Source organism: Pangasianodon hypophthalmus, chromosome 17 (assembly GCF_027358585.1).
Source record: "Pangasianodon hypophthalmus isolate fPanHyp1 chromosome 17, fPanHyp1.pri, whole genome shotgun sequence".
Taxonomy (NCBI): domain Eukaryota; kingdom Metazoa; phylum Chordata; class Actinopteri; order Siluriformes; family Pangasiidae; genus Pangasianodon; species Pangasianodon hypophthalmus.
This window is the reverse complement of record NC_069726.1, coordinates 17,962,769-17,988,711: the sequence shown is the minus strand read 5'-3', so window position 1 is coordinate 17,988,711 and position 25,943 is coordinate 17,962,769. Positions and strand designations below refer to the sequence as shown.

The following is a 25,943-nucleotide window of genomic DNA, read 5'->3' as shown; positions in this document are numbered from 1 at the left end:
CTTTAAGAAATGCTTAAAAAATTTAAATAAAAAAATAATAAAAAAAAAAACAACTTTACTATCCTATTGACTGTGTTTTGTTAGAAAACCAGACTGTACGGCTCTGTTATATTATAACTAGCTCATATTTATATACTCAATCTAGTTAGTAGCTATAGCTAGTATTTCTGAGGATACACAAACATGTAACAAACAAAACACTTGGCCCTTTAATTGCCCTCCATATCAGCCACAGGAAACAGGACAGCCTTGTTTCCTACCCATATTCCGCCAAATTCCGCTTCCTTCGCCACGATTGGTTAATGTTCCACCTCCTTAGCGCGGATTGGCTAATAGTTCGTCCAAACAGCGGGATTGTAAAACCATTAACCAATCCTAGTCCAGGAGGCGGGATTGTCATAATACGGGTGGGGAAAAGACCATCACTGACAACGCCGTCCTCCAATAGGACCTTACGAGGGAAAAGTCGTACCCCGTAGCGTTTACTCGTCCTAAGAAGGTTTAAAAACTTCAAGCAGCTACAGCAATGGAGAGGAACCGTGTCAAAATGCCTGTCTGACATTAAAAGACATATAAGGTAAGATTTTATTTCAGTATTCGTGCTCAGGGTTCAGTGTAAAGTGGGCTGAAAGCTAGCTGTGAGGTGAGTAGTAGCGAAAGTGAGGAGGAAAAGTTTTGGCTCCCGGGGGAACAAACACTCAGTCTGCTGCCTCCTGAAAACTCCGTCCTACAAAACTAAAGGGCTTTTTACTGTCATTGTCATTTATTTCTCTTTTTTCTCTCCTCCACTTTTGGTAAACAAATGCCTGAGTGTCGTTTTGTTGTTGTTTTTGTTGTTTGGGAAGCAGTTACACATTCCAGCAGAGCCAGAGCTCATCTTTATATCACTCAAGCTAGAAAAGCCCATAAACCCTAATGCTAACTGCAGCCATATAATAGCTTCCTCCAAGTTTAATAAAGTTTTATACCCTTTTTAATACATTAAATATATTATCCAGTGCGAGAATGTTGAAATGTGATACAGTGTGTAGTGTTTTTCTCGTCAGTCTGTAATATGGCCACCTTCACTTACATAGAAATATAATCTGAGGGGAAATATTATCTAAAGTAGGAGAATTGTTTGTTTGTTTATTTGTTTGTTTATATTTCCAAACTCTAGTCAGTCAATCTTGCTTTTACAAAACAGAAATAAATCTAAAATGAACAGACCTGCAGTATGTTACTACACTAAACAGATGCAATAATAATAATAATAATAATAATAATAATAATAATGGTAGTAATGATAATAATAATAATAATAATAATAATAATAATAATAATAATAATAATCAGCAATATTCTGCTTATCTACTTTACTTGTTCATTGTATGCTCCATGTACTTTCTTTCTTTCTTTCTTTCTTTTGCTTCGTTATGTAAATCAACACATGGAAACAATACTATTTTAGAAAAAGGTTCCATCAAACCACCCTGATTGCTCGCTGGATGTTGCCTGGGTCTGGAGTTGCAGTTTGGGTTATGTACAGAGATGTTCACATGCTTCTTATTTTATTTATTTATTTTTAAAGTAAGCTTTGATTCAGGCTAGATTGCTGCAATATAAAATAATTTCAGCATTTGAAATTTTGCATGCTGAATACATGCTGTCATCTGGGAGGAATGATCTTTAAATTTGATGATATGATAATACCATATTTCAGATAGGGATTAAAAAAAACACTAAAAATAATAGAGCAATAAGAAGTCTGGAGATTTTGTGTGAGATCTTGTATGTTTTTTTTTTCTTTTTTTAATGCAATTTATTAGTTAGTGACTGCCCAAGCATACGTAATTACCATTAATGAATTATCAGGGTAGGAGAATGCTTTACCGTCGTTTACCTCCCCCTCCCTCTGACCCTGACCCAGAGTTTCATTCACGTCATAGCCAAGCTAGAAACGGGCCTAGTTGTTTTTCCAAAATAAATTAATAATTAAATGCAAAAAGTATAGCTGTGTGACAAACTTTACCTGGGTGTCTGTGCCAAGTTTCTAAATCGAGATTCTCTAGAAAGCTAGAACCATTTACCATCCAAAGAACCTGTGAGGAACTATTTTTCTTCGAGTGTAGACTATAAAATTCCACTCCACTCCATTTAATTTCACTTCATCATTCAATTCCATGACATTTCACTCTATTCCATTCCACAATTAGTTCCATTCCATCCCATCCTTTTCCATTCCATTCCTCCATTCGGTTCCATCCCATTCCATTCATCCTCTCAGTTCTATGGCCTTCTCCTCCATTCCAGTCCATTTCAATCCATTGCCATTCTTTTCTTTTCCTTTCCATTCAATTCTATTCCATTCCATGGCATGTTTTTCCATTCCATTTCATTCCATTCTATTTCACCATTCTGCTCCATGACATCCTTTTCCATTCCGTTCCATTCCATTCCATTCCTCCAGTTAATTCCATGGCATTCTTTTCCATTCCATTCAGTGGCATTCTTTTCCATGCCATTCAATTAAATTCCATTTCATTCCCTGGATTTTTTTTTCATTCCATTCCATTTTACCTTTCAGTTCCAGTGGATTCTTTTCCATTCCAGTCCAACTCATTCCAGTCCAACTCATTCCAGTCCAACTCATTCCAGTCCAACTCATTCCAGTCCAACTCATTCCATTCTATTCCATTCCATTCTATTCCATTCCACCAGTTAGTTTCATGGCATTCTTTTCCATTCCAATAAAAAAAGCTGGAAGCTGTGTGGTCTGCATGTGGACTGAAATCAGAGCCATGCCCTCATCGGCAGCTTTGTTTACATCTCCCCTGCAGTATTTTTCTCTGCTTTACCTGCATAAGGGCCCTTGTGCCAACAGCCACACTACAATTACTGCACCTCTTAGTGTGGGATTTACACAGAGGGGGATTGTTTTGAACCTTTCAGCCTTCGGCAGGAACAGAACATTTAAATCCTGTAATCTCTTGAAGAGCTTTGGTCTTTGACTGTGTTGGGACTGCTTGTGCTCGAGACTTTGCTTCTTTGAGAACCCTAAGGTCTTTTGTTTCAGTTTGTTTGGGCACTTGGTTCATTCATGTCAGGCTTTTGTTTCATTTCTGAGCACACTGGAGCTGCGTTCTCAAGGAGTAGCTAGAAAATATATACACAGGAAAGATGTATCCAGATGTGCATTCCTCTGCTCTAAAGTGGATGGCTCACGGTCCATAGCACAGGATGGAATGCAAACACGAGGTTTTCTGGGTTTTGAGAAACTTTGAACATGAGAGAAACATACCTGCTCATTAATATACAACAAAATAGAGTCTTGCTTATGGTTTGATATGTCGTAGTCTGAATTTTCTCTTTCTCAATCACCGTTTGAGAACAGACTCTTCATCAGTTTACCGACTTGCCAAGTCCAATTTTCTCATACACTGAACACACTCGTTTCCAGCTCATATTTCAGCATGCTTTTTGGAATGGCTGTAATCAGTTTTAAATTAAATTCGGTTGTGCTTTCCTCTGTCAGGCTTTGTTTAAGGGAAAAAGTGAATTCTGCTGCCAAGTTAGAGCCATGCTGCGCTCTGAGCACCTCCATGATTAAAATTGCATGAGGCCCAAGATGGGATTTAAACCACAGCTGTAGTGCTGTTGAGGAAATCAGTTTCAAATTCATATTAAGTCTTTTTTTTTTTCTCTCCTTAAACTGCTTATAAAATCTGTGTCTTCACCAGTCATTACATTATGCACAGCTTCTTTCAGAATGGTTTTTTGAAAATTATCACCAGTATGTAGGCATCATTAAGACGCTCTAAAACAGTGCAACTGCGTTACGACTTTGTTTATGAACTGTCATAGACTAAAAGACTTCCCAGTGCAAACGAGTAATTTGGACGTCCACTAGCCTGGTGAGTTATCAGGATATGATGGTGCCAAACTGCATGGAAAGAGTGATTTGTTGTAATGTTATCAGCTTCATTACAGACCCAGAATATCTGCACAGCAACATGAGCTCTGCTGAATCTTTATATGGTTCAGCAGATTCACAGTTCTGTCTCCTCTCAGAAATAACACACTTTTTTTTTTTTTTTTCCCATAAAGGCAGATTTTAATCCAAATGTAGATGTCCACATGATTTATTTATTTATTTATTTATTATTATTTTTTTTAAGTAAGCTTGGATTTAGTCTAATTCACTGCAATATAGGATAATTTCAACATTTGAAATTTTGGATGTGCATGCTGTCATCTGGGAGGAATGACCTTTAAATTTTGTAATATGATAATACCATATTACAGATAGGAAAAAAACCAGTAAAAAAAAAAAAAAAAAAAAAAAAAGAAAAGGAGCAACAAGAGGTCAGTTGTATATCATATAAAATGTTGTCTATCACAGAATTAAATTATACATGCAACCTGCAATATTACATAAAGCTTTGCCAAGAGGGTAATACATTTTCCATGTAAAGGAAATCTAATTCTTGCCAATATTTCCCCTCTGTAATTAGCAGCCAGCAAGTGCTGTAAATATATCTGGCATTTCTGCATCTTCTAATTCTAGTACACTGGTTGACATGAGTACATATTTTTTTTTAAATGAAAAAAAGTCCTCTATTTTCTGGATAGGTTGCATACATCTATGCAGAATTAGCACTCAGGATTTCAGAACAAAAAAAAAAAAACACTATAGATCAGAATTTAAATAATTCAATTTAATTAAATTTAATAATAAATTTTAATTGGCCTGACCAGTTTTTTTGTTGACATTGGTTCTCCTCTGCCCACAATATAAAAGAGAATAAACGAAGCACACTTATGTGGCTTTGCGAGGGTTGATAGAGTACACTGTGGTTAGCGGTGAAGTACTGTATGAATAACTTGGCCTCACCGTTCACTGGCAAGGCGCCTTTCCTTGTTTAAAGTATCTAAATTCCCTTCTTCCAATTGTAAGGTTGAAATTGTGTTATCTTGGTCCAGCTTGTTGTCACAGGATTTTAGAGTGTGTGAAACACAGCACAGGTTTCTCGGCTGACTGGAAAGTGCAATCATGATCTTCATTTTCCTGTCCTCATGACCCATCATAACTTTTAATAGACTAAGTCCAAATAGTTCATTTCTGTGAACAGACATTGTGCATAGTGTTTTTCCATTGTGTCGCATATCTGACTTGGCTGCGTTCAGGTATTTCTTCTGCCAAATCTGAGCAAACCAACCAGCATCCATTAAGAGCACACACCCTTTGTTTTCCCTTGTGAGCTATTTGTAAGAGTAGGCAGTCTTATATTTGCAGCCTTCGCTGAGGCCATTTTGGCATCCCCTTTGATCAAGTCAAAGCTTTTTTATCTCCAACAGATCTCTCTTTCCAACTACAGCCACAAAAGGAGCCACGGGCAACCGTAATCCCTTTGGGAATAGAACACACCAAAGTGTGGATTGCACAGCCTAAGAATAAGACCAGACTGGTAACGGTGGAAACGCTAAAACATTGCCGTGTTTGCAGGCTATGGAGCTGTGCAGTGCTGGTGGCTGGAAGCCAGCATGCTCTAGACGTGTCTGGGGCTGAAGCTGCACATGAGCTGTGCATGTTGGAACAGTGGTAATAAAATACTCATTCGCTTCCCAGCAGCTATGACTCATGGGGGCCAGCGTACTTTATCTTCTGGAGAGAGCGTTCCACTGTTTGGGAATTGTACGCCGAGGAACGGCACACACCTGCAAGCTTTGACGCGAGCTCACTGCCTGTTGAATGGATCAAGGCTTTAGAACACGATTGTACATGGAAAATACAGAGCTTTACAACCAGAGGCTGTTTTTTTTTTTTTTTTTTTTTTTTTTTTTGTGTTATTGTCGCTGTGACAAGCTGAGGATGTTGCAGCAGTTTCTGACCTTTTTGAATCCATTCTAGAGCATTTTCTCCCCATGAGTCATATGGCTCTGAGCTGAAATCGAACCCATATTTGTTGTGCCACTTGCCTCACAAAAGCAAAAGACTGTCTCGAAAGCTCCACGGATGTGCTCATTGCTAGCGGGCTTAGCGCCATCTGACTTTGATTTACATTGCTAGTTTGTGCAAAAGACATGTTTGCGTTGTGGACTTCAGTGTTGTCCATGATGTGGTAGCATGTTGGAGTGAGCATTGCCTCTGTAATTACACTCAGCAGTACTATGGCGCCATGTTAAATGCCAAGCAGACTGCACAAGCACTAACGTTGTGACTGAGGCATTTATTCAGACAACATGAGCACTACCACTAGACGTTGGTAGGTGAGAGGTGATTATCACAGGCCACTTGGGTCAGTGAGAGTTTTCAAGTTTGGTGAAACCATGACTCACAGCACCCTATCCTCTTGCTTGATGTAAATCATGACTGCTCTTTTCAAGGGACGAATGTTTGCATTTCCATGAAAGGTTCTACTGACTTTCCGATGCAACCTTGTAACCGCAAGTTTGTAATCAAGACCGCTGCCCAAGTCTGTAACCACAGAACAAGGAAATCAATCAGTCTGGAACTAGGCTTGTGTGACATTGATTTTTCTGTGCTTGCAATTTACCATTAAAAATCACGAATAATGCTTTTAATCTTCCAGTACCGAAAAAAGACAGACAAATGAGCATTTCCAGCATGGTCAGATTTAAGGAGGGCGTAATATTATTACCACTTGTGTTGTCTGGAACTGCTTGCTGGCAACAGCAATCACGAACAACTGGAATGTGGATTTTTAGGTGATTCCACAGTAATGTGGACTAAACAGTAAAAAAAAAAATAAGAATAAAATATAGCAGGTAATATATGTAATGTCGGATATACTTGTTTTACAAATTGGTTGTCTAATATCCACATTGCTGATAATTTTAACCGTTAAATTAAATGTTAAATTAACTTTTTTTTAATAAATTTTGGTGGCATTCGGCAAACAGGAAATGAGCCAATCGACATATCTAGAATGATTTGCATAGGTGCTTTGAACTCTAGGATATTAAATGACAAGGATACTGAGTATGCATGTCAGTTAATATCCTAGACTTCAAAACACCTATGCAAATCATCCTAGATATGTTGATTGGCTCATTTCCTGTTTTTTATTGGTGAGAAAAAAAGATTGCTCTTTTGGCATTTTTTTAAAAGGCTAAATGACACCAATTTTAAATTGCAGAGTTACTATTCAAAATGTGTATTTCAATTCAATTTACTATTCGATGTTGGCAGGTCTGGTAATATATTATAATCAGAGTAAATGTCACTGGGCATTGTGGCAGTATAAAATTGTGTATATCACACAAGCTTATCTGGGACCCATTGCTACAGTTCCGCTATTTTGTTTAGCCGTGTGATGGGTAGAAAACGTGTTCAGTCTAGTTAGTTTTGTGCACAGCTGGCTAAGGCTTCAAACGTCCTGAGAAAACTCGGTGAAGAGCTGGCATATGGTAGCCATCTTGTCCTGGCCAGTGCCTAAAGGAAATAGCAGATCCAGAGATAAATCTAGAGTCTCTGGATTTGAGGGGCTGATGGCTCGGACATAGAGTACCGCTTCACAACCTGATGACAAACTGGATTCATATCAGAACATACCAAATGAACTCTGAAACACTGGCGATCCATCAAGTCCACTGAGCAATTATCCAAATACATTGTCCAAGTAAAGGCTCGGGACCATTTGACGCACATGGCAAAAGCTATAGAGCAGCCTTTTGTCTCGAGCTGTCACACTGAATATAAATATAAATCTACTTTGAGGAGAGGTGAGGACAGACCCCTATTTTCAGCCGGACTTTTTCACCATCAGGACTCGCTCATCTTGCGAGCGTAGTGCATAGAGGCTTTGATTGTGCCACTTCAACTGGCCTACCATTTGCACACTTGTTTATTTGCTTGGCCATGTTGCAGCTTGAGCTAAATTTAAATCTGCATTTCCTCAGGGAGCAGCCTGGTGGTTGAGATGGAGTAAGAGCGAACTGTGAGGTACGTTGTCTGTGATGTGTACATTCAGCAAACCTTGAGGTCTTTCGAGGTCTTATCGGTCTTGCGTTTGCAGCCTGTTTTGCCTAAGTTATACACAGCTGTGTTGCATTCCACAAGCTAGCCTTGGTTTATGATTTAAATTCCACTTTTTCCAAGTTGCCCTGTTGAAATCCAGCCTCAACAATCCACACATGGTATTAATTATGTATGTTATATGCAAAATGTAATCTAAGAGGACTTGGTGTTTTGACAAAAACCTTCAGCTGTCTTTACTGTTCCACTCTGTCTAAATAGTTGGCTTTCAAATTGTTTCCTAAGGCAAGTTAGTTACTGTGCACCACATAATTTCAGCATAAATCTTTTTCCCCCTGTGACAACAAAACTCCAGCATTTCTTCTGGTAACGACTAACTCTTGCCAAACCTTGCACACTTTAATTCTAGGCTCCCTTATATCCACTGTGTGTTTGTGGCTTATGTGCACACCTAAAAACAACGTTAACAGCAATAAATCTCATTTGACCTTGTCTAACAACAGGGTTCCCTTTCTTGCACATAGAAATATTAGCTCTATTTATGTGTTGTGCATAGAAACATTATGGTGAACATTTAACACTTTTTGAAAAACCCAAACGATGTGCAGTTTCTGCCGGTACTGCGAGTCAATCAGCTGTATAAGCTGCATCAGTATCCGCACTGCTGGGTGGTCTTTGCTTGAGTTACAAGGAGAGAACGCTGGCTGTGCCTCCCCGTCATCTCCACGTCCTGAACTGTTTAGCAAGCGTTGCCTATCCAAACAACTGCAACGATTACTTACTCCTCTATTTTCTTTCAATTGCTCAAAAGATCCCTGTGTGAAGATGCGTAGCTTGATTTCTCTCTCTCTCTGGTCTTCTCTTTTGACCTTCTGTGGAGCCCTGTGCTGCAGGAGACTCTGGGAAACCAGCATCGTGTTTTTTCGTCCAGTTCTTACAAGGGCATAAGGAGGAGATGAACTAATATATTTTTTTTTTGTCAATGAGTTTTAAAAACTTCTCTTCCTCTTAAGAGAAGACCCAATGTTTGAAGCATTAAAGAGGTGCATTTATTCCGCATCATTGCTGCTTCTCTTTGATCTAATTACAGAGGCTTAAAGGACCAGTTCACGCAAACAATGCGAATGTCGCTTATGATTACCGACATCTAACACGCTTTTTGAGCTCGACTATTTTTACCTTAGGATGGATTAAAGGATTCAGACTGCAGAAAATATTTGTGCAATTCACTCAAATGAACACAGATAGCCAGCTTTGAAACGTCATGCTCCGGATGTGCATACTCCGGATGTGCATGTCAGCGTTATGCGACGGATTCAGCACTCAATAGCAACAACAACGACGACATGGCGCATAGGTGTGCCTTTTACCAGGTTTAGTTATTGTTAAGTAAGTTTAGTAATTGCATTACTACAAGAAGTTAGAAAGCTGACAATTGAGGATATCTTGGATTGAGTAATTTCTTAAAATTAGAATCCATTCCCAGGTAAGATTAATCCAGATTGAAGAAGGCTTAACTGTGCTTCTTGACATGAGATCTCTAGATTCCATGCACAGCCAGTTACATTACCTTTGTTTGGCTGAAACCTTTCTTTAATCTTTAATGAGTCTGTATGTACGGGAGTAACTGCAGAGATAAGAAGGCATTTGGAAACGTACCGGCTATATATTCTAGAGCCCTCTGTTTACAGAGTGCACAGTACACAAATTTGGGACGTGAGGTATATAAAATCTCAAAAGTTAATGGTGATTGCACATAATTGCATGTACAGTTTGCCTCCCATATAAAATGTTTTTCTTAGCATGATGTCTGGTAGACTGGATGGAGACACCTACGTACATAATGTCCTGCTGAGTGAGGCGTCAGTTTTCAGGCACGCTGTTTTCCATTTGTGTGGCTCATTAAGCAGGGCGAGCTTAAGATAAAACAGCATTGATCAGTGCATCATTATGACACCGGTCATTTCATTACCTTTCACTGATGACCTTTTGCAGGGTAATAATCCAGGGAAATGGCACAGACATTGATTTAGTTGTTTGTCCAGAGACTCTGCGTAGGAGTGATGCATAATAGTGATGTACGTGCCACATTGCGTCTCACACCAAACAGTGTTTTTTTTTTTTTTTGGTGTGCATTCCATAAATGTGTCAAGTACCTTTTTTCCACCGCTTTTGTAACGTGTGTGGACTCTGGAATGTGACAAATTAGGGATGCCATCTATTTTCAGCCCCCCCTCTACACATTTTCCCTTGTAAAAAAGGATTGTGTTGAGTGTTCCTCTGTGAGTCATTGGAGGGAACTACGCTTCGACTTGCCTGGTGCGCAAAGGGTGCTAATAAGGGACTGCAGTGTGGCATGGATGAACATGTCTGGCTAAACATAGCTAAGGCATCAATTAAAAGAAAGTGGCTGTTATTTACAAATCTCTTTTTTAAAAAAAAAAAGGTTGTTGAAAAAAATATGTGATATTTATAGGTTCATTCCCAAAGGGCTTCTTGTGCACTGGTGCAAGTCACCTTGACCCTCCCGGCTATTTTCAGCTGAGCCTTACCTTTCCACCTCTACTTAAACAAACACAAGATAGCTGGCGTCAAATGCTAACAATGCTTTTTATAGCAGTAGGCGTTGTCCACGCTCATCTTATGTCAGTAAACTGTAGATGACAAAGTCTCTCTTTTGTCATGACACTGAGAGAAAAGTCAGTTCTGTGGTCATCAGGCATGGGCTATTAAACATTCGCAAGCTCGCCATGCTCATGCAGAGTCTGGATTTTAATGGAGACTCAGAAATCTGGCAGAGTTTGTGCATTCCTCAGCCTTTTCAGAGATGTTTGTCCGACTCTTAGGCGGCCTCTTTCCCCCTCGGGTCTCTCCCTGCATACTCTCTCCCTTGCTCTTTCTTTTCTTCCTTGCATTGTGACGCATGGTATTTATAGGCTGCTGTTTGTGATCTTTAGCTGTTCACATAACAATAAAGGCTGAGGCCTGTTCAAGGCCGAGTTGTCCCAACACCGGCATTGTAATAATGACTTTGGACGTTCTGGATCAAACCACAGTGTATAAAAGACAGCTTGTACCAGCTCTCCGAAAACTGGTGCTGGGGTAGAGAGCCATGTACTCTCAGCTGCTGGCTCACTCAAGAATACACTTGGTTCAGTGATGGGACATTAGTTTGACTTTTTTGGATGACACCGTGGTCTATTTCTGGAGACTGGCTGCCGAACATGTGGGCTGTGCGATGAGTCAGAACGCATGGTAAACTCATCCACGTGCATGCGTTCCACAGCCTGATCGGTAACACACCGCTTCACACTCATCTGACCATTACACTCATAAATTTTCATTTCATTTTAGCGTGAATATGCAGATCCTGCATCTGGCTGGCATATGTGATATAGTTGTATATTTTTGTGTTGCCATGTAAAAATGAGAACTCTAGTTACATAACTTTTAAAAAGCATTTGGTGAAATTGTGTAATACTCTGACTTTATAACTCCATTTCTAAAATGATTAAGCCATTAATAATTATTCTACCAACACACTGTTGAATTTTTGAATCTGACTGGTCAAAAGATGTGCATTATTTTCATATAACAGCAAAGGTAGTTCTGGCTGTAAAGAGAAAATTAAATTAAAGCTAAAATTAATGCACTCGTTCTAATCCGTTATTGCTTCTATAGTAACAGCTCATACACAGGGACTCATACAAATAATCTAAGACTAATAATAAATGGGTTGTTGTTTAACAAAGCAGTTCTTATCATTATTAATGTTATGAACTGTTGTGTTAGGAGACGTTTATTTGACATTTATGAAAAGAGTCTTGGTTGTAAGCGCTCTCAGTCTTGGTTACGCTTTCTGTTTTCTGCATTTTCTCAGTAAAATGACAGGCTGCACTTTTTGTATGTGTGTATGAGAGAGAGAGAGAGAGAGAGAGAGAGAGAGAGAGAGAGAGAGAGAGAGGGGCTGGTGAAGAGTGACTGTTTATTGCAGCTCTAACATAGGTAAGAGCAGGAACTAACTTGTCTCTCAGATGTTCCACAACATTAAATCTAACTATAAACCGTTAAAATGTGTGACATGTCGTTCGTAATTTAAAAGTGCTGAATAAAAGTGCTGAATAAATAAATGTGTGTATGTATGATCAGCCATAACATTAAAACCACCTGCCTTATATTGTGTAGATCCCCCTTGTGCAGCCAAAACATCTCTGACCTGTCATGGCATAGACTCCACAAGACCTCTGAAGGTGTGCTGTGGTATCTGGCACCAAGACGTTAGCAGCAGATCCTTTAAGTCCTGTAAGTTGCGAGGTGGGACGTCCATGGATCTGACTTGTTTGTCCAGCACATCCCACAGATGCTCGATCAGACAGATTGAGATCTGGGGAATTTGGAGGCCAAGGCAACACCCTGAACTCTTTGTCATGTTCCTCAAACCATTCCTGAACAATTTCTGCAGTGTGGAAGGGCGCATTAAAATGAAAGAGGCCACTAACATTAGAGAATACAGCTGCCATGAATGGGTGTATTTGGCCTGCAACATTTTTAGGTAGGTGGTGTGTCAAGTAACATCCACATGAATGCCAGGACCCAAAGATTCCCAGCAGAACATTGCCCAGAGCATCACACTGCTTCTGCTGGCTGCATTCTGGTGCCATCTCTTCCCCAGGTAGGCGACGCACACACATCCGGCTGCCAACATGATATAAAAGAAAATGTGAATCATCAGAAGGCCACCTTCTTCTATTGCTCCATGGTCCAGTTCTGACGCTCACGTGCCCATTGTAGGCGCTTTCGGCGGTGGACAGGGCTCAGCATGGGCATTCTGACCAGTCTGGAGCTGCACAGCCCCATACGCAGCAAGCTGCGATGCACTGTGTGTTCTGAACCTTTCTACCATAGCCAGCATTAACTTTTTCAGCAATTTGTGCTACAGTAGCTCTTCTGTGGGATTGGACCAGATGGGCTAGTCTTCGCTCCCCACGCACATCAGTGAGCCTTGGGCCCATGACCCTGTCGCTGGTTCAGCTTGGACCACTTCTGGTAGGTACTAATCACGGCATACCAGGAACACCCCACAAAACCTGCTGTTTTGGAGATGCTCTGACCCAGTCATCTAGCCATCACAATTTGGCCCTTGTCAAAGTCACTCAGATCCTTACGCTTGCCCATTTTTCCTGCTTCCAACACATCAACTTTGAGAACTGACTGTTCACTTGCTGCCTAATATATCCCATGCCTTGACAGATGCTATTGTAACATGATAATCAATGTAATTCACTTCACCCGTCAGTGGTTTTAATGATATGGCTGATCAGTGTATATTGCCTGAACTACAGGTGGGCAATATTTTACACACACACGCACACAAGTTCCTAAATGTAAATATATAGTGAAACAATAGTGTTGCATTTAAAAAAAATAATAATAATAATAATTTAAAATGAGTTCAATAAAATGGTTTTTTTTAATGTCTACATGTTTTTTTATATTTTACAACTGTGAACATTCAAAACAGTAGAAATCTTCCAAAGTTTGTAATTATTATTTAAATAAATGTAATTAAAATGTATAAAGTTATCACAATACACATGACATGTATTATGACATAATTTATCAGGATTTTGATATCTTCAAATTGCCAGTCCTAGTCTGAACCCTGTTAGATTTACAGCTTTTTATGCATGTTGTTTTTTTTTTCAAATTTCATAAGACCAAGAGTAATTCGGATAATTGGCTGCTTACTTGTTTCTTGGATGGTTGTCTTATTGCATTATTTCAATGACCTACGGACATCACTGCAGTTTATTTTCATTGCAAAGCTGCTGGCCCTGTTAGTAATGTGGTGATAATGTCACTGTGTAAAATTATAAACAAATCAAGAACATAAACTTACACAGACTTGCGCAAAAAAATACACAGCCATGTGCCCAGACTGGGCTGAGTGTATTTAATAGCTGTTCCAGTGACCTTGTACTGCAGCAGTGCTTGATGGGTAATATTAATTTGTCAACCTGCTTCGCCATGCCAGAAGCACTTTTCAGCACCTTGATGTGTTTGTGCCTACACGCTGCTGCCCCAAAGACAAATAATGCTTTTGGATCACTGCGTCCTCCCGTCGCTGTATCCTCACTCACAATGAGCTAAATGTTAGAAGACTGCGGAGAGGAGAAACCTAATAAAATGTCTCCTGCCTTGTTTTTATCTAAGGATTAACAGAGCCATGTTTGCCTTCTCCAGCTGTGTTTCATGGCTTTAACGAGCTTAGCAGTCACTGGAAAGGTCTCTGACATTTTGATTACAGGGTCCAAATGTTTGCATCAGCTATCTGGTACTTCTTTAATACGGTTTACCCAATTAGTTTTTTTCAAATCTCAGTCTTCACAAATATGTTTTGTGGCCTGGGAAAATGTTTTCTATATAATCCTGAAAGCTTTCCTGAAATGAAATACGTTTTCATGCATCTTAACCACAAGTAAAAAGTTTTAGGATTTAAAGTCTGGTTATCCCTGAAAGTGAAAAGGGAGAAGTTTGCATTTAAAGATTCCACTCCACCTGCGTTTCAGGAGCATCGTGAGCATTTTGACACCCGGTGTTTGCTTACAGATCGTTTTTGCTATGGCACACAGCTTTCCAACAACTTGATCAAATTATCACATTCAGTGTGTGAGGAAATCACACACAGCCAGCAAGGTTTTAGAGATCTTTACGCAGATTGACAGATGTACTTACTTACAGACCTTATACCTTTTTTTTTTTTTTTTTTTTTTACCATTTGTGTTTAAACTGTGTTTAAATGTCCTTACTCAACATATGTGCAGAAAGCCTATGCAAGATTAAAAAGTAAATAAAAACATTTCCACATGTTTTCATGTTTTCTTAGCGTTTTTTGCCAGATCCTAATTTTCTGGCTTTTTCCCCTCCGTTTGCCAGAATTTAGTTGTAAAGTCAGTTGTAATTGAACTGAAAGAAGCAGGTACAGCAATGCGTCTAGAATGTAGGCTTGTGAGATTGTGTGCAGTAATTAAAATAATTGTGTGCATTGTCCTATCGTGCCCCCTAACTATTGATTGACGACAGTATCACCCCTGGCTCTGAGGGGGAAAGGAGGGGAATGTGGCCCTGCATGTGTACCGTGTGTCGTACGTATATGTACCATTACGTCATTGCACTGGAAAAAATGCCAGAAGCTGGTCAGCCGTCAGCATTGGTATTTATTCAGTGGTTTTCGTTTTGTTTTCTTTTGTTAATTACCCATTAACAAGGTCAAGAATTCTTGCAAAACTCCAGTCTAGACTGTAAATAAACCTACCGAGTTATTAGCTGTAACTTAGCTCATTATAAAATTTTAATTAAATTAAACTACACATGCATGTGCTCTGCGGTAAACATCAGCAGAGATACTTATTGAATTCTTGTGTAGTGAAATAGCCCTGATAAACAACACATTGTTTCAATTTCTTAATTTAAACTCTTTTACGAGTGAAGACTTTCAGGACTTTATCTGTTTGGCAAGCACGGAAATGGGAAGTTAAGTCAGACAACAGGCTATTAAGCTTCTTACAGGAATACCAAATAGGTGAAAAGGAAACGCATATTACGAGATACAGCATGGTTTATTTTTGTCAGTCTTAAAGCTGCAGACACCCACGCAATTGTTGGAATCTACTGTCGTTTGCTCATCCCAAGCCTGCTATAATGGACTATATCAGGTATATTAGGTGTTAGTGTACAGCCCTGTGATGGACTGAGTGTATCCTGGATATCCAGGGTGTCTTTCCAATTTGAGAGGGAGGTGAAATCAGCAAGGCAATGATACTTAAAGACCAAATACAATACAATAATAAAAAAAAATTCATCACCATGCACATGTACATGTGTAGTTACAACATGTAGTAGTTTCTATCTTGGCTACTGGTAGGTTTCTGGTTTCCAGAAGCATTAACAGATAGAAGATCAGCCCTCGCTGCTGTGTTGTGGCTGACAGCGGGTGCAGTGGGCTGTTTGTCAGGTTTCTGAGGGTGGGAACACCTTCCTGCTAAATTTGTCAGATTCTTGAGAATGAAGAAACTGGACCTCTTTCAAATATTAGAAAAGACCAAAGAGCCACTGTCCATACACTGAACTGATCTCAACAGGCTTGGCTTCCTTCCTCAGCCTGGACTTGCTTATGAGAAAAGTCTCAGACACAGTGTAATATCAGAGTTTGATAAGATTCAGTGTTAGGGATGATTGCATTCTGGGATGATGGCTTAACTAAAAATGAAAGAAAGACCTCATTTGATGGTTGAGCTGTGCTTCGTAGTAATTTTGCTGAAATCAGTGATGGATTATAGCTTCGGCTTGTGGTTTGGAAAGCTCCAATTGTGCTGCTCTAAGCAAAGCTTTCCTCCTGCAAACTTTTCTAAAAGCGCCGCTGGATTTTACATGATGAAAGTCCTGACTACTCGTGGCCTCAGGCTCAAAGCCGTTCTTATTTTTAGGTACGGGATTTAGATTTGGTGGAGTTTGGTTTAGTGTCCCACTGGATATTTTATTAGTCATGTCATGTCAGGTCAGTATTTATGCATGTCAGGGCAAAATCACAAATCATAAATCCATTAAGTCACCCACCAGGCAAATAAAAGTTCAATGTAGAGACCCATTCCCATGTTTTGGTTGCCTGGGAATCTATTTGATTGGGCTAAAAAGTGGTAAATAACATTAGATGTTATGTGGTAGATAACATAAAAGATGTATGGAGAGACCCCAAATACAGTAGGCTGAAATATTGAGCTTTCAGGACATTGATACAACATGCAAAGCAATAGAGGGACTGATGGGAAGTTGAGTGCAAAAGTTTGCATCCCCTTAAGAAGACGCATACATTTTTATTACACACTTAAAGACTCACAAATGAGTCTTTAAGTGTGTAATGTGTCACAGATGTTCTTTTATGACAATTAGCAAAGATGGTGAAATAGTGTCCCTAAAGATATAAATAAAATAAAAAAAAAGTTTCAATAGATCACCCTTTTCTAAACGTGAATTAAATCTTCTCTAATTACTTGTACCCATCTTTCAACTTTACAATTTCCTCCAAGCTCTTGCGCAGCTTTGTTTGATTCTCTCAGTTATAATATTTACCACTATTCTTCCTGACACGTCTGGTCAAAACTAAATACTTGGCAAATCTTTGCTTATTTCTTCTTGACATTCAGCCAGGTGACAGATTAAAGGGGGAAAAACTGAATAAATGAGAGGAGAAACATAACAAGTGCAAATGCTTCCAGACAGGTGCGCTGCATGATACGATTATGTAATTAACATCCTGCATGCTCTGTGGCGCATATTAAAAAAAAAATAAATAAAAAATTCTCACCAGGCCTGGTTGACCTAAAATTTGGATAAAGATGGCAAGAGGAAAAGATGTAAGTGAATCTGAAAGCGACTACACGAACTTCAGGCACAAAGACCGCTCAACTTGCTGTGTTTGAGTAGCAACAGTGACTAAAGTGACATCTGCATTTATATTTATGGGAAATATCATAATTACGGTGGAAATTGTGGTTGAAAACAGACATTCAATGATTGTGACAGTCATGTGTTAGTGCGATATGTAAAGAAAACAGAAGAGTGGCTGTTGTTCCTGTGACTGCGAATGTCTCTACAGGATTGTTGATGTATTTTTTTCCTCTAATGTAACATCTCTTGTAGCTACTAGTCGTACAATAACTGTCTTGTACTTTTGCTTTGCTTTAATGTTTTGTTGCAGGAATACTACTAGCTTTTTTATGGGGGATGGGGTGGACATTTGAACTCGGCTGTGCATGACGTGTAACAGATATAGATGTAGCAGACAGAGAAAAGAGCCTCTTTTCTCTAGAATGCAATATAGAGTAAATCCAGACTTCACAGTAACTACAGAGAGCTGCACTTATTAAAGTACATTAGTGGCTTAAATAGAGAGTCATGCCTGTGGTTAACACTTCAACTCTATCAGTTTCACTGAAATAATAAGATTGGGTGACTCCAGAGTTTCCGGTTAGATCCTGAGCTCGGATTACTGACTGTGTGGAGTGTCTCACATTCTCCCTGTGTTCACATGGGTTTCCTGCAGGTTCTCTGGTTTCCTCCCAACTCACAAAAATATGCAGTTAGGTGGATTGGTTACTCTAAATTGCCCCTGGGTGCGAATGAGTGTGTGAGTGTGTGGGCATGGTGCCCTGCGATGAACTGGGTGTATTCTCCCACCTTGCCCACAGTATTCCCAGGATAGGCTCCAGATCCATCACAGCCCTGACTGGATAAAGCAGCCACTACTACTAATACTAATACTGCTACTACTAATACTACTACTACTACCATTACTACTACCACCACTAACACCTCTACTAATACTACTAGTACCACTCCCATTACTACTTCTACCACCACCACTACCACTTCTACTAATATTACTACTACCACCACTACCATTTCTACCACTTCTACTAATACTACTAGTACCGCTACCATTACTACTTCTACCACCACCACTACCACTTCTACTAATATTACTACTACCACCACTACCATTTCTACCACTTCTACTAATACTACTAGTACCGCTACCATTACTACTACCACTTCTACTAATATTACTAGTACAACTACTATTACTATTAACACCACCACTACCACTTTTTCTTCTTTTTCTTATTCTGCTTCTTATTCTTTTTCCACTTCTTCTGCTGTGTCTTCACAATGTGCGTTTGCACGTCGATATTTTGCTTGCTGGAGCATTACAACATAATAGAAATCTTTCTTATGAGTAGCTTTAATTTGAAAGATGAAATCCAGCCATACATATGATGATAATCTGAAACAGGATGCCATGTACTGATGACTGGACCAAAGGTTGAAGATATAATTCCTGTCCAACTTCCCAGTAATTTATGACAGAGAGTCAAGTTGATGGCCACAAAATCACTAAATCATCCATCTCTGTCACTTGGCCTGGCTCATGCTGTTGGCTAATCTTGGCAAGGCAGCATTGTGGATGGAAAGGAAAACACCACGTGTAAGGCTGGCATGGCTGATCTGGTAAACAAATATGTCTACAAAAGTAAATAAGTGAATAAATGCAGTCATGATATGTAGCAAAATGTTTGCATAGGCTAAAACTAATTTACATGGCATTTTATAGTGCTCTCTAATCAGGAACACTGTGCACTGTCCTTCTCACGGTGATGAGGACGGATCTGTTTCTGGATGATTCCGTTGTGCCGCTATCAGGGAACAGACGTCACAGTTTCCACTGTTTAACTTAGCATTGTTTACACATTTACAGTACGTCCTGTAACTCATGGCACACTCATTATTTTTTTTTTATTAATATTATTTTGGTACGCTGTATGGTGTACAGCGATTTTGAGTTTACTTGGCTGCATACATTTTGTAACTAATGGTTTTAACTGTTGCTGATGTTATTTTCCCTATATCATCAGATAAATTAACACTAAAATCCTGGACAGCAGTGTTTTACTCGCTCTCTGGTCTTTACACTGCCTGGATCTTTTTAATTCTTCACTTAAGAGCCCCTTATGTTCATTTGTGTGCTCAAGGCTTATAGAATTGGGTCATCTAAGCCACTTAATGTAATTAAGGAACCATGTGCAAACAAATCACACACTTGTATTTTCAGGTAGAGACAGTCATTTTATTTAAAATGTGATAAAGGGAAGCAGTGGATATATTCAGTTACATTTAACGCTGAAAAGCACAGATGTAAGCCTTATCAGTTGTTTAGTGATAAGACTATTTTTACACAACAGATAAGCCACCAGACCAGGTTAAGCTGAACCAGTGACATATCTGTTATTGAATTTTAGATTGTGAAAGAGGTCATAAGTAGTAGAATGTCTTTTTGTTTGTTTGTTTCGGTCTGTTTGATTCCTTAGGACATGTTAAAAATGCATTTGAAATTACAGATGGCTGTTTTACAAAACGAAATCTTTGGATTTGGTGATTTTTTTTTTTTTAGACTTGTATAAGGTTTTTGTAAGTTGCTTGTGCGGTTTCATAATTTTTGATTGATTTTTGCTTAAGCTGTATTTCACCAAATTGTTTTTTATTAAGCCACATAAAACAGTTATCTGTTACCATGTATTTATTATTAAAATACTATTGCTACTACTACTACTACTACTATTACTAATACTATTAGTATTAGTGGTAGTACTACTACAACTGCTACTTACTACTACTACTACTAATACTACTGATATTATTGCTATTACTGCTACTACTACTATTACTACTGTTACTATTACAACTATTATTACTGTTACTACTACTGTTACTGCTATTATTTCTTCTATTGATACCCATTCTCATGTCACTGCTTAAGAACTAGCATGACATTTAGCCTGAGGGAGTGAATGGCCTTGGCCTTCCTGCAGTTAATGCTTGGCCTGCCTTCGTGCAGTTAACACAGTGGTAGTTTCCTCCCAAAGAACTGACCAGAGACTCTTCTCTTACTTGATATACTTTAGAAACATGACGCAATAAATACACAGCTGCAGAATTAAGTTAAGCTAAATCTGCAAAGTTAAAACTTATGCCTTAACCTTTTGAATGACCTGAACTGCCTCATTGTTTTTCTTTGATTTTACTGAGTAGAGGTGTTAAAAACATTCTAGAGAAATATCTCCGGAGGCCTGCTCAGCGTGGAGCTGTGGCGTTGCCTCTCTTGACCCTGTAACTGTGAGCTGCTTTGCTTCCCTTGTCAAATACGCAACGGAGTGATGTTTATTCTCTGTGATGCTTTTATAGAGAAAGGACAGGATAAGTACACACATCTGGTACGGATGTCATGTTTGCGTTGTCCCAGAGGCCTCCTGTCCATAATTATTGTGCCTGTTGCCTTGATGGCTGCCAGGCAGGTAGAGTTTCCTCCACACCTCAGCCTGCGCCAATCTCAGAAATAATAAGGAACCTGGTTCTGGATTGCCAGCTGTTAACTGGAGGTGCATGTAGTTTGACAAGTCTTATCAACTACGTTTATGACTGTGTTTTGTTTTTTGTTTTGTTTTTTTCCCCCCATCAGATGCCTGGCCTAGTGTCATGCCCCAGTGGTCTAATAGTGATTGGGATCCTCACTCTATCCTGTGTCCACATCAACTCAGAGATCTTGAGCAATGAAGGTAAGAAACCCTGGACGCTATCTGTAAATACCTTGCTATTGGAGGAAAAATGTTGTTTACGGTTTTCTGGCTTTGCTTACTTTAAGCACCTGCATCTCTTCTAAATAAATCTTCATAGTAAATACTGCCAGAGCATAACCATGTCTCTACCTTTTGATCAAACTCAAAGAACTGATATCAGCCAAGACAAGTAAAAAAAATAATAATAATCCTTTAAAAAATTTAATTGAACCCTAAACCTGAGGCCCAGTTATGTCATATTTTGCACAAACAATACACATCTGTTGTAAAAGCAATTCCCCATGCATCGTTTATGGCTCATACAAAGAGTTCAAGCTGTGTGTGTGTGTGTGTGTGTGTGTGTGTGTGTGTGTGTGTGTGTGTGTGTGTGTAAATGGCAGTATTCCTGCTGGCCCAATGAGGAGAAATGTGAGAAATGTGGTGGGCTTTTAAATGATATGCTTCTGCCAATATTCCCTGAAAGCAGACATTGAGCACGACCGTTTCTGGAGTACAGTTAGACCCAGGGTGTTGGAGGCCAGCCACTCCTCAGAGTGCATATGTGCTTATTTGCTTCTTTGTCCAGTACTTGGCACTAAATGTCTGTTATTCCATCCCTGATATAAATCCTGTGGGCTGAAGGGGCAGTAAAGGAGGGTAACATAAACAGTCTCAGTCTCTTCCAGAGTGGTGTTACAGTCTTGCTGTCCGTATGATCGTCGATTTGCTCATTTAGGGCAAAGAGGTGCCTTTACAAACCGCATACTTTTCACATGATCTGATCCACATGGGTAATACACTAGGATCAAATTAATACGTTTAATTCTCTCAGTGTTGTTCTCTTCGGCAAAAGCTATCTGTTAGATTGTAAAGATTATAAAGAGTGTATTTTGATTATCGCATGTTCTTGTAGATCAACAGTAAAACTTAACAAAAGTAACTTCAAAGAACATTTATTTCCCTGTTTGCTGTGCTAATCTAGAATATGTAACATCTAATTGTAATCATGCTACTTTTACAGCCTTTGTCGTGTATTTTCTGTGCAGTTTCAGACGTACAGTTTGGTGCTCTGGGCTCCACCGTGACTCTGACCTGCAGAGGCTCTCACCAAGGGTACGTTCCCATCTATCACACTGTGTAGCTGCTACGTGACACAGCTTAGCCAAGTCTTCCAGTAAACACTGATAACTTCATGCTTCACACCCTGCTAGCTCAACACACAGGCCAATCTGCTGCAGCCCAATCACACTGAATCCCTTCACACTGACTCCCCAGACTCTGAAATTGGCCACAGAAAGCCACCGCTTGGACCAAATCAATATTCTCAGTCAATACCTATAATATCCACGGGAATACTGCGGTGAAAAGGGGTTGTGCTAATTTGCCCGCTATGGGACAGGAGAAGTGAAGTGATTGAGGGATTGATTGTGAGTTTTGGCAGGTCTGCGGTGGTATGGACACACAATGGGAGCTTAGTGCGGACGAGGCAGACTCACCCCTCGGACGGCTCGCTGACTCTCGCCAACACCACACGCAGCATGGAAGGTAACTACAGCTGCCACGAGCCGAGAGGAGGAGTCCTACTGCAGAGCATCACACTGCGCCTGGGCTGTGAGTGAACGCTGCACTTCACACCCATCGTTACACGATTTAATCTGATCTCAAACCAGCTAAAATTTCACTTGGTACAAAAGACATTTCATACATGTTTTTCCTGTTCAGACTATCTGTTCTGACAATCTTCTTTCTTTAAACTGAATGTTGTAAAAAAAAAGAAAAAAAAAAAAGAAAAAAAAGAAATGGATTCTGTATGCAAAAAGGCATGGTACTTGGGATTTCAGTAATTTGTTATCTGTAGGTTTAGTTAAGTCACCAGAGTAATTCATGATTCGAAATCATACAGCATTAAAACCTTAAACAGTGCACCTAATTTCGCATGCCATTAAGTAAAATGCAAAAAAAGGGTTTTTTTTTTTTGTACAACTCTATGTAATATAAATTTCCATACATGTTTAATTCATGTCTTTTTCATTAGCGCGATAATAAAAACCAGCATATTTTAGATTTATAAACAGTCATTTTACAAAATAATGAAGTGGTGTAGAGAATTTTTAGTATGTTATTAAATAAAGTAATGTAGTATGTAGCAAAAACATCATGGAGGTAAAGCCAGAAGCCAGTGAGAGTCAAAGTGGAAAGCTCTTACATTTTCCAAGATGCTTGGAACAACTTGGCAATTTTCTTATAAAATGGGTAAAACTTCTAAAACAGTGTACATAACAGAACTGATGTAGGCACTATTGATTTGATTTCATTTCACTTTTCATTTCATTATTACTAGACATTTGTAAAGCTCTTTTTTTTCCCCATAAAATAGAATTGTTTTACGTCAGGCTTTATTGGTGGTTATAGTTTAATAGTCAGGAAATTTACTGGTGAAAAAGGAAGCACTTCAGCAATGTCCTGCTCAAACTGTGGACCGAGGCCCCTGGAGACAATAAGTGTATGGTGGTAAAACTCAAAACACTTCCTGTAACAGGAAATCACTACACAGCACAGCACTCCAACTTCCTGTTAGGAAGGGCGAGATCGTCCACATGCAAGATCACACAAGTTGAGGGTTTAAATGTTCAGTCTTTGCCCTGTTCCCAGGAAATTTACCAAGGAATCCGCCTTCTGTGATGTCATTTTGGACAGTTTGTTGCACACGTGTTTGATTAGTTGCTTGGTTGTGCCTTGCAGATGCCCCCGAATATCTGAGTGTTTCCTGTAAACTGCCAAGTCACTTCAAAATGCTGTGCACATGGACTCAAAGAGTGAAGACACACTTACCCACCAAGTACATCTCCTCATACAGGTGGGGTCACATGACCAAACTGTGTCACACATCACACTGGTCAGAACAAGACAGAAAGTAGTGCTGTCAAACACTGACTGTATCACAGTATTTAAGACATAATCCATGCTGAAGTGAAAGGAACGTTATTTAAAGTTACAAGCTCTCAAAGGTGCCTTGATTAACGCTAATCTGGTTTATATCTCTTTGTGAGTAATCTCTTTATCACCCTCATCTATACAATCATCATAAGACACATACATAGCTTATTGTTTTAGAATAAGCATTAATATTAACCTGGACTGTATTTACTCCAAAACATGCTAATTAGAGCCATTTTAGCTACGATATGTGCTGATAGCTCGGCTTGGCAAATGAAGCTCTGTTAAAAGTGAACACAGGTAAATTGTGGTAAGGTAAATAAAAGTGAACACACTGATAAATTCATCCAAATGTACATCTTCCTGTCTGGGGATCCAGTGTTGTTAAGCTTTTCAGATGGTCTGCATGTACTTTTTCTTCAGCTGTTGGGTTTTAATGGAAATGATTAATGGAACGTGTTGTATCTATCGCACTACTGGACATTTGGAAACGTTTTTGGTAAAGTGTCTGCAAAATGGTTTTCAGACATCATTATGCATTTGAAAACTACCCTTTCGACCGTGTTGTTTCTGTACCTGTCAAGCTTTGTGCCAAAAATAACACCAGGGATTAGACATTTCCTGCAGTCACAAAATCACAAAGCACAGCATTTTATACTGTTTTAGAAGAAAACTCCCTGAATGCAAATGCAGTAAGACAACAGTGCACAACAATACTGATCACCCCTTTGATTATTATAGGTGGTATAAGCTCCATGACCCGGTGAAGACATTTGTCTTTTTTCCTTTTTATTTTCTGAACTGTTTAAGCATACTTAATATTCTTCGGTGTCCATGTATATCTTAATTCATGCACTTATGTACTTTATAATAAACCTGAACTTGATGTATGGTAGGTAATTGATGTAGTTTTGCTCTCTCTCTCTCTCTCTCGTCTCTCTCACAGTGTGGATAATAGCGGGCCAGAGCCCTGTGAACAGGAGCTAATGGATGTGAACGAGTGCACCATCAGCAACCCAGTGTTCTGGGGCAGCAAACACCTGGTGAACATCACAGAAGTCAATCCGCTTGGCTCCAAATCCACCATCACTTTCGTGGACGTCAACAGAAATTGTACGCAACATAGCAGGAAGATTATCTGACATTAATTAACACATTAGTTAATTTGAGGAAACCATGATTGTCAGCATTACTACACTGCAAGTTACTTTTTTTTTTTTTTAATATAACAAAAGAAATAATCAAAACTTGCATTAACCAATGCTCATACCATCCATGTGTAAAATTAAGCTTAAAATGATCAATATGAGCATTAATTTTGTGGTCGTTAAGTGGCAAAATTCAGAACTAAGGCTAGGTTCATGTATGTGTGTAGTAAAGCCTGACGCTCCTGAGGAACTGATCTGCGAGCAAGTGAATGCAGAGCCCACGCAGCTGTTTGTTCATTGGAAGCCGCCTGCCTCATGGCCCTCAGATGCGTCTGTCGCCTTTCCACTGAAGTTCGAGCTGCAGTACAGACCTGTCGGCTCCAAATTCTGGTCTAAGGTGAGATTTTAAATGGCGACTTCTCCGCTTTTCCATCATTGGAAATTAACACTGAAACAAAGAAATATACTTCGTCATTAAAACAATTTTAGCAAATATAACAATAGTGTGATTAAAAAAGTCATATAAATCTAAAACGCTATATAAAGAATAAGATACGGTGTATTTTATTATATGAAATAATAATTAAGCACCAAACTATAATAACTTCTCACACATATTTGAAGTGGAAGGACGATGGCAAAAAGCAAGGAAGGAGTAAAGAGAAACTGATTAAACGGCTTCTATAACGATGGATTTTAATCAGTTAGCAC

General features: G+C 39.2%; 1 protein-coding gene across 1 annotated transcript in view; it reads left to right on the top strand.

Annotated features, from left to right (window-relative positions):
* Positions 1-417: 417 nt before the first annotated feature.
* The window catches only part of il11ra (interleukin 11 receptor, alpha), a 38,825-nt gene continuing 13,299 nt past the window's right edge, over positions 418-25,943 (top strand). Inside the window, exons 1-7 of the mRNA XM_026942696.3 lie at positions 418-577; positions 21,051-21,147; positions 22,194-22,260; positions 22,589-22,758; positions 23,890-24,004; positions 25,031-25,197; positions 25,460-25,629. Of these exons, the coding sequence (XP_026798497.1) occupies positions 21,051-21,147; positions 22,194-22,260; positions 22,589-22,758; positions 23,890-24,004; positions 25,031-25,197; positions 25,460-25,629 (786 nt within the window). The 5' untranslated portion in view covers positions 418-577. The remainder of the gene's footprint in view (positions 578-21,050; positions 21,148-22,193; positions 22,261-22,588; positions 22,759-23,889; positions 24,005-25,030; positions 25,198-25,459; positions 25,630-25,943) is intronic.